At 39.1% G+C, this 13,806-nt stretch overlaps 1 protein-coding gene across 1 annotated transcript in view; it reads right to left on the bottom strand.

Moving 5' to 3' along the window:
- The window catches only part of Odad2 (outer dynein arm docking complex subunit 2), a 154,835-nt gene that overhangs the window by 28,112 nt on the left and 112,917 nt on the right, over positions 1–13,806 (bottom strand). Inside the window, exons 18-19 of the mRNA XM_051205607.1 lie at positions 4,496–4,684; positions 2,393–2,614 (exon numbers count right to left, since the gene is read on the bottom strand). Coding sequence (XP_051061564.1) covers positions 2,393–2,614; positions 4,496–4,684 — 411 coding nt within the window. The remainder of the gene's footprint in view (positions 1–2,392; positions 2,615–4,495; positions 4,685–13,806) is intronic.

Raw genomic sequence — 13,806 nt, 5'->3', positions numbered from 1 at the left:
TGCATGTAAATCTTTATGTGTGTATACACATGTACATTTGGGGTCATGCGCATGTGTGTGCACATGGTGGCCAAGGACCAGTGTCAGGTGTTTTCTTGTTGACCTCCATCTTGGTTTTTGAGACAGGGTCTCTGCCTGAACCATCACTGGGGCTATAGACTTGTACCAGCATATCCAGCTTACATGGCTGCTGTGGACTGAATTCAGGTCCTAATACTTGCATGGCAGGTACTTTACCAACTGAGCCATCTCTTCAGACACTCTGTTCCTATTTAAGGTGAACTTATTGTTTTCCCCCAACCCTGTTCTCTTCAGTTACCCTTTAGTAAAATTGACAGGTAGTCAGGAATGCAAATATGAGACTTCTAGAAAGGTCCCCTATGAGTCCCTAAGGAAAGGCTCCAAGCCCGCCGAGCCCAGCATATGTGTTTACTGTCCCTTTCATGTCTCATCTTCATCACTTTCTGTCTTCTGTTGCTAACACACCTGCAGTGTATGGGTGACTGAACACAGGGTCAGGACACATGCTTAAACCATCAGATCACCAACTGTCTTGATCTATTGTCTTTCATCAGAAGAAATCTTTAAGAGTTGAATCTGTGCATGCCATTATGTCAATAGGCCACAACACATACACTTTACAAAACCTGAAAACTTTTTGAGTTATAACCCAGATATTTGACAAGGCTACTTACTTTTATAGCTTCAGTTTTTAAACCCTGCAGACTTAAAACATCACAGGCAGTGCAGGCTTTGTTCAGCCACAGAACACATGACTTAAAATCAGGCATCTCTTCTTTCAAAGTGTGAATATGGTCATATAAAAGGGACAGCATTTATGTCACCCTGCGGCAACTCAAAGTTAGCACGCTGATTTCTTTTTGCGATCTACTTTAAAAATGTGTTAGTTAAAAAGTTACTTTTTTATGCCAGATTTTAAAATTTTTGCTAGAAGAAGCACATCCATCTAATTTATGTGCCATAAAACATATTTATAATGGAAAGATTGGCACATTTAAATGTAAATTGGGTTTAATGTCAGAAACATTACCATCTCATTTTTTAACCATGGGAAGTTTGAAGGGTAAATTAAAATATTTGACTGAAAATTACCAGTTGGTATTTTAAAAGCATTATTCTTCATGAGATGTCTTGTACTGGCATATCTAGATCTGACTAGAAACAACTAACTAGAGATTTCTCACTCTTGTCTAAAATATCATCTTTGGGTTTATATTTCAAATGTAAATGCATCTGGATAACAGAGGCTCAGAACCAATGTAGCAAACAAGATTATGTTATACAAGGGAGCAAGTTACAAAAAGAATATTTTTGTTGGTTTTTCCTGATATAGGTCAGTGAACTCTAAGGAATTTTTATGTGCTTTATTATTTGCCTTTTTGGGTAGTTGTTTTGGTTTTTAAGACAGTCTCACCACTTAGCCTAGGATGACCCCAAATTATGATCCTCCTGCCTTAGCTTCCTCTCAAGTATAGGGGGTTTAGTTAGGCATGTGTCACACACCTGAGTAATTTTGTTTTGATCACCATCAAAATGTTCTAGGTGGTTCAAAAACATAGGCACACTTCAAGTCTGTGTGAAAAGTCTCTCACAAACATATGTTAGCTAAAAGTATATAAAATCAGATGCAGATTCAAAACTAAACCATCTTTATCTTTGGATTGATTCTTTGCTAGGATGTCAAAGCTGTCTAACCTTAGTCTAGAATTGTTTCAGTCACTTCTCTTGCTATTCATCGATGGCAATGGATGTATCATCATTTATCATTTCTGTGCTAGCAAAACATTGTATCACAGAGAATCATGAAGGCTAATCAATGTTCATGGGCTATACATTAATCTGATTCAAATTCAAGAATGATTCTTTTACTAAGATCCCACACAGGCTCTGATTAAGGAAATTCTATCTATATCCATCTTTAATACAAACCATGACAAGCAGGGTTCAGATGCAGCTGTGACCTAACAATTTTGTGTATCCAAACATCCCTTTTAGTAAAAGGTTGTATATATGGGGGGGGTGGCATATGCATGGGCATGCTCTTTTATGTGTGTGTGTGTGTGTGTGTGTGTGTGTGTGTGTGTGTGTGGTTGTGTGATCAGAAGTTGACATTTCATGAAGGCCAAAAATCAAAATTTCCGTTGGACTGACTCTTGAGTCCCCAGGATCCACCTGTCTCCACTCTCTAACTCCCCAAAGTGCCATACCTGGCTTTTACACGGTATCCTGGGATCCAAACTCAGGTCTTCATGCCTGAGCAGCTCACAGCAAGCACTACCCACTGAGCCCACCTCCCAGCACCCTTTCAGTAAGTAGATCAACTTTCCTTATATGTCTTTCCAGCCTACATTTACAAGCTGGCACAACGTACCTTCACAGCGCCATTCTCATGCATGGTGATGCAGTTATCAGCATCTTCTGAGAGCTGGTACAAGGCCTGAGCTGTAGCTCGATGCACGTTGGTATCATTTGATTTTAGGTACCGTACCAATGGGGCCACCGCTTTGTGCTCACCGAAGGCCACTCTATTTCTCCCCCACATACAGCAGCGAGAGATAGCTTCAGCCAGGTGGCGCCTCAGCTTGTCGTTATTCTGCACAAGGGGAAAGAAATGAGTGTGTACCACAGTGATTCAGTGAAGCTAGATTCATGACTATTGTCCACTGAGATGCCAGGGAGTCAGCAGAAGCTTGCAGTGGCTATTTAGAAAGTACCTTGAAGGAAATACTATATATATACACATATATATACATATATACATATATATACATACATACATACATACATACATACATACATATATATATATATATATGTATGGTAAAGGATATCATGATGTAGCTCTAAATGACCTTGAATTCACTATGTAGACCAGGCTGGTCTCTAACTCAGCTGTCTACCTGCCTCTGACTCCTGAATGATGGGATTAAAAGACTTGGTCTTACTTCTATGAGCTAAATGTAAATTGTGCTATCAAAGATCAAAAATGAGTCAAATGTCCAACATTGATCATTTGTTCTTGGAAGCGAGATTGCCCATATCAAAACCTAACAAATTAGGTCCAGTGAGATGACCAGTAGGTAAATGTTCTTGCCAGTGAGACTGATGAGTTCCATCCTGAACCCTCATGGTGGAAGTTGTCATATGACCTCCATGGCACACACACAAGAGCTCACATGCCCATGCACACATACACACAAATAAAAAAAAACCTTATAAATTAGTGTTACTTATTAATAAAAATATTTCTAGACTATTGGATATTCTTCAAGAACTAATTCATTTGATTGGGACAAATGGATTAACTCTACTTATTCAACCTATGTTTATTTCCCATTGCTTTTTTTTTTCAAGTGTATGTGTGTGGCACACATGCATGTTTGCATATATATAGATACACATGTGTGAATGGGATACAAGTGTACCTGGAAGCTAGAAGTTGACTATAGATGTTGTCTTTGATCACTTTCAACTCTATAAATTGAGGTGGGGTCTTCACTTGAACCCAGGTCTTGCTTATTCAACTATTCTAGCTAGCCAGTTTGCCATGTGGATCCCTCATCTCTGCTTCCTATGCTCTGGGATTACAGACAGGCCAAAATATACACTTGACATGTATGTGGTGGGTGCTGCAGCTCTGAAATCTATTTCTCATACTTGAGTGGCAAGTGCTTTTACCTGTAGAGACCTGAAATCCAACCTTAATTTCTGAATGGGAAAAGACAGAACTAGCATGTACAGTGGCATCCACTGGACTTTCTGCTGTCCTTTCTTTATGTAAACCAGAATTTTTGCTTAGAATGACCTCATATAGGAACAGCATAACTGAGTGTGATGTGGTTTTCCATTGTCTTGTTCTCTTGAAGCAGAGCTCATTACCCTGAGTCTGACAGATCCTCTTAGAAATGCCAGTGTCTTACACTGACTATTCTGCCAGTGTTTGCATTTCTGTTTTGTCCTGCTGCTGCCAACTGCTACTCCAGCTCTGCCCAGATACCTCTTGGCATGGTGAAGTCATCGTCTCAAGGCCCTACTCTAGCTGTCACAGTTTCAAATAAATAGTATAGTACTGCTAAAGCCTTCTAGCTCTGGACTGTCACGGTCCAGGCTTCTGAGCTCAGAGAGGAACAATTTAACTTTTAATGTTAGAATGAACAGCTACCTTAAGAATAATGACAGTGGCAGGGGAGATGACAGCTAGCACTTACATAACAGCACTTATATTTGCCATAGCTTTGCTTGCCAACAACAAATAATAAAAAGCCTTTATTTAACAAAGACCTTGAATATTAGTATTCCATTTGTAAAATATACCTTTGAGTCCATCAGTATTGGAGAAGCTCTATAAGTTGAGGACAATCTTATACTTCATAAGCAATGGACACAAACCCTGAATTTAGATCTCTGAACTGCACGTTCCTTGTTTATGTCTATGATGATTTGAGAGTGCCCCGAGAAAACAGGGAATACTTACTGTATTGGCAAGTTTGGACAACAGAGGAACAACCCCATGGTCTGTAATGACAGCTAAGTTTTCCTGGTCTTTTGCTATGTTGGTGATGGCAGCGCAGACACTTGCCAGGACTTCCTTATTATCTGACTTCAACAAATTGACAACAAGTTCCAAACCACCAACAAAGGAACGGACCATTTCTCCAGCATCCTGGGTAAAAGAGAAACACCTTTTTTTAAGGCTACTTTACAAAAGGTAGAAATTAGTAATAAGGCTGTTAGGTATATTTTAAGATAAAAAGAAAAATTTAATATATTTCTGTATTCTCAAATTCTATGTATATGCGTATGCTTACATATGTAATAATGAGTATGTACACAGCAGGTTTGAGTATTTACCATAGGAGCTACTGAGAAGGTAACAAAATACGGGTGGCTTTTAGTATCTGCAGGCAGTTATATCGTCCCTGCAAACATTGACATAACCAATAGTGAACTGCTGCTCTCTGGAGGAAACACAGAGTTTGGTTCTGACTAGCTCTGGGGACAATGATTTTGCCAACTGATCAATATATAACATTATTGTTATGTTTCAGTTGGAACACTCCTTATTTTACATATTAAGCAATCACATTTACTTATTTACCTATTTATTTATTTATATTTATTCATTTGTTCATTTGGGGGTATGCCTGCCACAGCACTCCAGTGGTCAGAGGACAGCTTACAGGATTTGGTTCTCTCTTCCGTTCCAGAGGCTCTGATTTGGGGGTCAGACTTTGTTGTGGTGCCTTTACCAACTGAGTCATCATGCTGGTATGTACATGTATATTTTCAATTCGTTAACATTAACACTGTGGCCAACAGCTCTATAACTCATGTATAGAAGCTTGTCAAACACATATCTACTATGAAAAGCACATCAAAGCCTTCTTGTGCTTAAGAACCATAGACAATACTTCAGCACAATGCCTGGGGACCATTTAGCAGTGAAATCGTGAACACAAAGCACAAACATGAAATATGTGGTTCCACGTGGACTCCCAAATGGCCCCACATTTCCAGCATGAGCTGAAACAAAAATGCTGAGTGATCTGTGTGACCTTTTCAGCTTTAGCCAAGAGCACACATCCAAAGATCTGGACTCTGTACCTTTCTGCACGTCTCCAAGAGTGACCGTGAAAAGGCCTCAGGAGTGAGCTGGCTTACAAAGAGCCTTCTATCAAGAATCTGTGAATGAAGCATGTTGATACATACACTGTGTGGCCATTGTATTGGGCACATCTGGTAGGGAAATTAAATGTGCATTGAGAAACGACATAAGTAAGCATAGTGGTGCAAGCCTGTAATGCCAGCATGGGGTTGAGGCAGAAGGACTGTTAATCCCATGAAAGCCTGGATTGCAGGATCCTGCCTCCACAACGGGGTGGAGCAATAGGGAAGGGAAGGGAAGGGAAATACAGTGAATAGCACACCGAGGGACAGGTGGATAGGGCAGAGACATGCTGGGGACTGATGTAACGAGTGGGGTTTGACGTCTTTTGGAGACACTGCTTGAAAAGCAAATCTACTAGCCTAACTAAGCCTTACCAGGATCCTGCACACTGGGTATGATTATTTCAAGTTTTGATCATTAAAACTGATTTAAAATTTTAAAACTGGTTTACAGATGTTGAACCTTATAAGGTAGATTATATCCCAAGTAAAGGCAAGATGCCATATGAGCTATATCAACCGTCAGTTTGATTTTGACATCCCCACACCTCCTAAGTTCTTCCATGATGAACCTGATGTAGGAGAAAATCCAAGCTCCAAAACATGGTTACTAAGGCATTCTCTGTAGCCCGGTCTTCATCTCTAGCCTCGACCTGATCACTTCTAATATCTGACAAAAGCACTAATCCATTGGCTTCTGCTGAGAACTGGGATTAAGCGGCTCCTAAAACACTTCACTCAAAGTACAGACCATTACAGAAGGTACTGAATGGCTTCTTTGTTTCTCTTTTACCTTGAACTTTAGATTCTAGGTGGGCAGATGGTCCATTATTCACTAGCCATGCTACTGTCTAGCAGTTAGCGTGTGTTCAAATTATGGCCTTTTCCATTGCAAGCCTGTAAGGGGCACAGGTATCTTTGTGCTCCCAGATATGCACTAGAAGGACCTGGAATGTTCAGCACACAGAGTTGTACCTTCAAAGAAAGGAATAAAATCCCAGAAGGCTGGAGAGGATGTGCTTTCTGGCCTGGTGACCTTGGCACTATCTGTGTCGCAGGAGATCTTGCAGCACCCAATTCTCACACCTTTATCATAAATTTCTTTTTCTCGTTCAGTTTCTAGAACCTAACTTTGCAGACTTTACAAAGTTTCAACATAGTAACATCTGATCTGTATTTAGCTTATTTTGTTCGTCAGAGAGATTTATGTCTGCTCTGTTGTGCTCATGGGGTTGAGTTGATAATCACCAGAATAATCTTCACCAAACTGTGCTATGTTTAAATATGCCTAAAATAAACTACTTGGGGCCAGACTTCCAAAGTTTGATCCAACACTGGCTACTGAATTGCACTGAGCTGAACTGCCTTCTTGCCTCCCAGGACTTGTCACTCTGTTGGCTATGAAGGTCTCAGAACCTCCTACCCCAAGCCCATATGCATAATAAACCAAACTAATCTCCTAGTGATAGGTGGAGCCGGGACAGAAAGCCAGATCTACCCAAGCACAAGGTCCAGCAAGAGTCATCAGGCAATGCAGCCTTCTCCATGGGAACAGACGGGATCAATATGGGGGCCTAGAACTCAATACCAAATGCAAATACCATTTCTGATAGTTGGAACATGCTTCTAATGTGCCCCCAAAATCATTTTTGAGTTGTTCCACTTTCATAATTCTATAGTAAAGGTTTTATTATAATATAAAAGAAACAATATTTACAACTTTGGTCTACATTGTCACTTCATTAAAATTTTGAGCAATAAGATGCAATCAAACCTGAAAATTATACTAAAAAATTCAATAACTACCGAGTATGCAACGCTATCCTGCCTCACTGTTCTCTCCAAAAAAGAAAAAAAAACTATCAAATCTCACTTCTCTTAAAAATGAGCAGCATAAGTTTGGGAGATGGCTCAATGGCTCACTTGGGTTTCAAATGTTGAGTATAGGATGCTGAGTCCTTAGAACCACATAAAAGCCAGGAGGCCTCAGCCTATAACCCCAGCATTGTGAAGCTTCCTAGAGGCCTTGTGGGGAGTCTACTGTGAGAATACATAACAAATGTAAAGAAAGACTAGGTAGACATTGACAAATGGACTGGATTAGTTTTATGTTGTCTTTGTATGCACTGGTAGGCATGTTAACTGTGCACACTAACACATAAGGGTGATGTAATAACACATGCACACAGCACAGACCCATCAAGTCCAGCCTCTCTTTATTCACACACACACAACTCTTCAAAACCAACTTGACTTGATCTTCCTATGTTCAGGTGACATTTTCTAGCATCTGTATATAAGAGAATATTTGATATTCCTGGCTTACTTCTTGATATAATATCTTCCAGCTTCATTCATTGTGGTACAAATGGCAAGCTTCATTCCTCTTTATGACTAAATAATATTCCATTGTGTGTAGATACCATCCATCCATCTGTTAATGGACACTCACATTAGTGTCATATCTTAGCTGGTATGAATGTTACCATAATAAATGGGTATAGACAGGCATGTGTTTGGTATGCTGACTCTATTTCCTCTGGCTATAAATGTAAGTCCAGAGTTGGATTTATGTATTGTTTATGGGTTCTGATTTCTTTGTTTTGAGGCATCTTCATGCAGGATTATGTCTTCTTACCATCACAGAACACACACACACACACACACACACACACACACACACACACACACACACACACACACAAATTTCCCCTAGCCATCCACACAGCACTGGGAGAGGAGCCTCTATAATCCAAGGGTAACTCTAGACTGGCCTAAGCCTGCAAGGATGTCCAGGACACTAGCCTATTATTGTTTAAGGGTCCAGGCATCACCAGTGAGCAATGAGATGATGTCAGCTGAGCCTCTTGGAAAGTTTTTTTTTTCCTGCTTACTTAAGGAATTACCATAATTGGCTAAACCAAGAAAGGCAGACTAAAAAGAAGGAAGGAGTCTGTTCCTCATGCTCATGTGGAGCTGCTGAGTCCGATGACCCTAAACAAATGCCACTTATAACTTGACATTTGTAGCAGAAGTGTCTGCAGCCTTGTGTTCATTAGGTTTCAGTGATTTTTCTTAAGTCTCTCTTTCTAAGATCAGAGTTAACCCAACTAAGTAGGGCAACACATGTCTAATCCTAGCATTTGGGAGGCAAAGAAGGAGTCTCAGTGTGAGGCCAGCCTGAGTGATATAGTAAGACGGGGTCTCACTATAACAATTAAACACACACACACACACACACACACACACACACACACACACACACACAAGAAAAAAGGGAACCTATCATCTTTGCAGAATCTTTTTTGGGGAATACGGTTCTGATATTCAATAAATTCCAGATATTGCAGCACCAGACTGGAGATGAGTTCAATTTCAAGTGCTGCCAACAATAATAATTAAATAGGCAGCTAAATGACTAAATAATTGAGGATATATAGATTCCTATAGTCACAAACACCAAAACGAAAGAATGTGAGGTCCCTAGGCTGGACTTTAAATTGGTAAGTTCAGGTCAAAGAGTCCAATTGGGAATCATCCTTAGTCCTCTGAAGCCAGACTCCCAGACTACCAGCTTCCCAGTTCTGCATCAGCAGGGGCGCTGGGGCTATATTGGGAAAAATGACAAAATGATCACATCTGTCTCTGATCCAAGTGCTTCCTAAGGTGGATGGTATGAGACACAGGGAGCCAAAGTCTCAGCTGAGACCCACGTCCTGGCCCACCCAGGTCTTAGGCAGTTTGCAGACCCCGGGACAGTAAAAAATGTCAGCCCCTGGTCCCTGAAGAGTTGATTATTTGTTTTGAAGGTGAGATTTCTTTCTTTTCTTTTCAGACTTAAAGAGTTTAAGCATGTGGCATCTTGTCTCATGTAGTCTCTCTGGAAGGGGAGACAGTATACTTGAGGGTGGAAAAGACAGTTATTTTGCCAGAACTGTCTTGCATTCATGCTGAAGGGCTGGGCAAGGCCACTGCATTTTCCACCTTCTCACATATCCTAGGAACTGCTCCACGCCAGTTTCGCCATGGTGCAGTCCTGTTCTGCACGACTCAGACACTCATCTGTAATGGGAAAACCCTTAGTAATAAGGATAAGGAAAACAATGACTGCATAATTGTTTGCAGTTTACAAAGGATTTCCATGCACACATATTTCCTTTGATTCTGACAAAATAGCCTAAGGGACAATTAAGACTTCACAGCATAGATGGGGTTCAAAATTCAAGAGGAATAGGCAGTAATAAATCTACTTAGATAGGTGCAAAACCTAGTATGTTTTCACTCTACACTGAGCAAGACCCTAAGCACTCATGACTGTACTTATCACTTTAACTATGACTTAAGACACTCAGAAGACCTCCCACAGCTTAGGGGATTCATAACTCTAAAGGATGTGGAGTTCTGTGACCAAACAAAAGCAGCCAGTGAAAGACAAGAGGGAATCCCCCTCAGGGTGCTTAGAGGCAGAACTGTGGAAGAAGTAGGAAAGGTGTCAAGTCCAGATTAAACAAGATCAAACAGAACACACAAAAGAGATGAGAATGTAAAGATAGCAAAATACTGATATTTTGTTAGAATTTATCCAGTAGGAAATTATTAAGCTCTTATTTACTGATGAATGCACAGAGCAGAAAGCTGTGTGCTTCCATAGAGTGCTTCATGAACAGGTATGAGAATCTTCCTCTTGCATTCAGCAAACGGAGCAGGCAGTTTCCTGCAGATGTAACACACACGTAGTATGCCTTTAACACACATCCAAGGCCAGGAGAATATGACTTATGACAAAAACTTTGAATCAGATGAGCTATAAAAAGAGGTCCTATAGTGTGTAGCGTAGTATTTGAAAATGATTTTAAAATAGCACATTGCACATAAAACTTAAAAAAAAAAAAAAAACCTTCCATTTGAATTTGAATAGCATGTCAGTGAATCCAAAACTCACCCATCCCACCCTAAAAGTGCAGTCGGTGACTTAAACCTTTTAAAAGTCTCCGTAGAACTCATGTGTACTTGAGAACAGAGCATTATTTGTAGAGGGCTGTCACAAAAAGACCCTTGTTCTATCCCAGTAGCTAACAAATTCCCCAGCCTAAAAGAATTACTTTTAAATTCAAATTTCCTTACACTTTCAAATGCAAGTTTTCAGGAAACCAGGGTGTCATCTACCATCCTTTTGCTCATGAACTGAAAGCAGTGGAAATTAGATTTAGGAGAAGAAATGAGGCAGGCTTTATAATCCAGATTCACTGTGAAGAGAGTTTTAATCTAGTTGGCTCTCAAGAAAAATAATGTAAATTAATAGTTGTAATTGTTCCCTAACTCCTTAACCTAATTCAGGACAATCTGCTTAAGCATTACAGAAAGTAGTGTTGTTTATTTCTTTTCCCACTTAGCAGTGTTCTGTGCTGACTCTCCTTTGGGTGAATATTGCATTAATGAGGAGGTCTAAACTGTGAAGTACTTTTGTATACCAGACGCTTACAGAGTTAATGACACAACATTCTCCACCAGTGATGTATTGGAAAGGTGCTAAACAAATGCACATCTTAAACTAGATGAGATTTATAAAGCTCAATGTACATATATTTGCATATATTGCATATGTACACATTTGTGTATATTTTAATGTTACTATATATTTAAAACTTCAAACAAAACAAACACATATATTTCATAACACAGATTTAGAAAGCAAAGTGAATTCCTATTTAGGTTCACATGCTTCTAAATAGTGGGTTATATGAACCAGGCTAAGGACACTATAAAAGGAGCTCTCATCTTACAGAGATTGTCCAAGCTTTGCCTCTTGTGCCATGCTTTTTACAAGTATGTGGTGCACATACCCATTTGTCACAAACACACAACACATGTAAGACACATGGACTGTATCGAATCTTCATCTGTGTGGATGCTTTCCAAATGTATGAAGCCAGCTGTCCCATGGCCTTTGTATTCATGTATCTTTAACCAATTTCCATATTAAATGATTTTCATAGGTCTCCTTTCCCAATTATCAAAGTTCCTTTTAAAACACACCCAGAGTATAACATGGATTCCCAGATGTGACCTGGCCAGAAGAACATTCTGGGACTTTTATCTTCTATGATCTAGACGTGGGACTTCTGCTAAGGACTGAGTAACCATATGATCAATTCCAGCAGTCAGGTTGCTGTGTTTATGTTTCATTTTGAAGCCAGCTGAAATCCCTCTTTGCCTTTCATAAATTACTACATACACACAACACCCTTATCTTGCACTTAAGGGATTTTTAACCACCCTTTATGGTATTAATTAAGTTGAATAGTTTCCATATAATTGATACAAGCTTTTAGATGTAGATTTCACTTTGTGGAATTTATTTTTGTATAGAACTTAGAAAAACTAAGGGAGGTGTCTGAATCTTTTAATGTAAGCAATGTATTTGATGATTCTTGTTTTAGCAAATTCCTTGGAGAGGAAAAAATATAGTTGCTATTTCTTTTTTAATGAAACTAAACGGTGATTCTCAAGCTTTATGGCATATTAGCACTACTCTGGGAATTGTTAAAATTTCCTCAGCCTGATGTTATAATTTGGGTTCTAACATGCATCTGAAAGTTGATCACCAATGTGACAGTAGTCAGAGCACATTTACGGATGATTATGTCATGAGGGCAGAGCTCCAGAGAATGGAATTAAGTCATGTGAGAAAGACTTCTTGACCTTCTGCATTTTGTCATGTGTACCATCTCAGAAACAGAGAGCAACCCTTACTAGATTAGGTGTCAGTGCCTTGACCTTGACTGCCCTGAACCATAGAAAACATGTATTTATTGTTTTGATTCCTGTGAGTTAAAGTTCAGCAGCAGAAATAGACCAAGATATCCAAGTTGTATCCAAAACCAATTTGATCACAATGTATGGGCATGGGAGCTGGCAACTTAAGATTACAGGTCATTCTAATGTTTATGTGCACTGGGTTGACCATTTGTAATATGTTTTAGGTCCATGATCACTAATAACATAACACTGAGCAAGCTATTTCTCCTCTCTAAATTGTAATGTCTTCATCTATGAAGTTGAAGATTGTTAAAGTTGTGTGTGTGTGTGTGTGTGTGTAAAGACAAAGAGAAAATGAGGAAGAAAATTCAACAAGGTACTTAAAATTTTCAGTGTTATTTTTAGAATATGTTTATTACTGATAGCTTGCATGATCAAAATATCTAATAAAAAACTTGAAACTAACTTAATTGTATTTATTTACTCTTATAAATATGTTCAAAACAATAATGCAAATGGCAATAAGCATTTTACTATGTATTCAGAGCTAGTTTAAAACCTGAAGAGTAACTGACACACACCTCTAAGTGTTATTAAGCAATAATTTTAAGTATACTTACACAATTGAGACCATTTTTATTCATATAATCTTCGGTGAATCAAAGATCTCAGGAATATCTGATACTATGTTTTGTATTGTGAGATTCAAAACTATTTCTCAGTCCTGGTTTTTGCACAAAATCGTCTGAGTGATTAAAAACTCACGTGTCTAACTCTCAATTTTGTTGATAGAGATTCATTTCTAAAACTGTAAAAGTTATTTTAGTATGTAATAAGGATAATGAATTATCTCTCTAGATAATTATTAAAGTGGGCTGTTACTGTTTCCAACGTTGCAACACCACTGTCAAAATGATGAACTCAATTGCCTCTGTTTAGTTGAAGAACAAATACACCAGACACACACCTGGAACACTACCATAAGACTCTCTGAAAGTAGGAGCCCACAGCAAGATCACCAGCCAAAAAAATGAGCAAAATCTGGCCTATGAAACATAATGGCACATTAGTTTCTATGTTAACATCAAAAATAATAAAAATTAGAAAACTCAGGACTTTTTCCAGAAAAAAAAAAATCTCAAACTTAATGGAAGGCTTGTAACAAGGAGCCCTTATTCAAGAACTTTCAGCAAGAATAGTTGATTTTTGCAGCATTCTAAATTGCCTTGCTCCCAGCTCCTGCACTGGACCCTCAGCATCCTTTCAAGCATGTTGTCAAGGGAAACATGCAACCTAGCAACCACAAGAGGGGCAGAAGAAGCCTTGAGCTCTTTTCTAAGAGATAGAGGATGACTTGAC

Source organism: Phodopus roborovskii, unplaced genomic scaffold (genome assembly GCF_943737965.1).
Source record: "Phodopus roborovskii unplaced genomic scaffold, PHOROB, whole genome shotgun sequence".
Taxonomy (NCBI): Eukaryota; Metazoa; Chordata; class Mammalia; order Rodentia; family Cricetidae; genus Phodopus; species Phodopus roborovskii.
The sequence above is the reverse complement of the archived record's forward strand: the minus strand, read 5'-3'. Positions and strand labels throughout refer to the sequence as shown.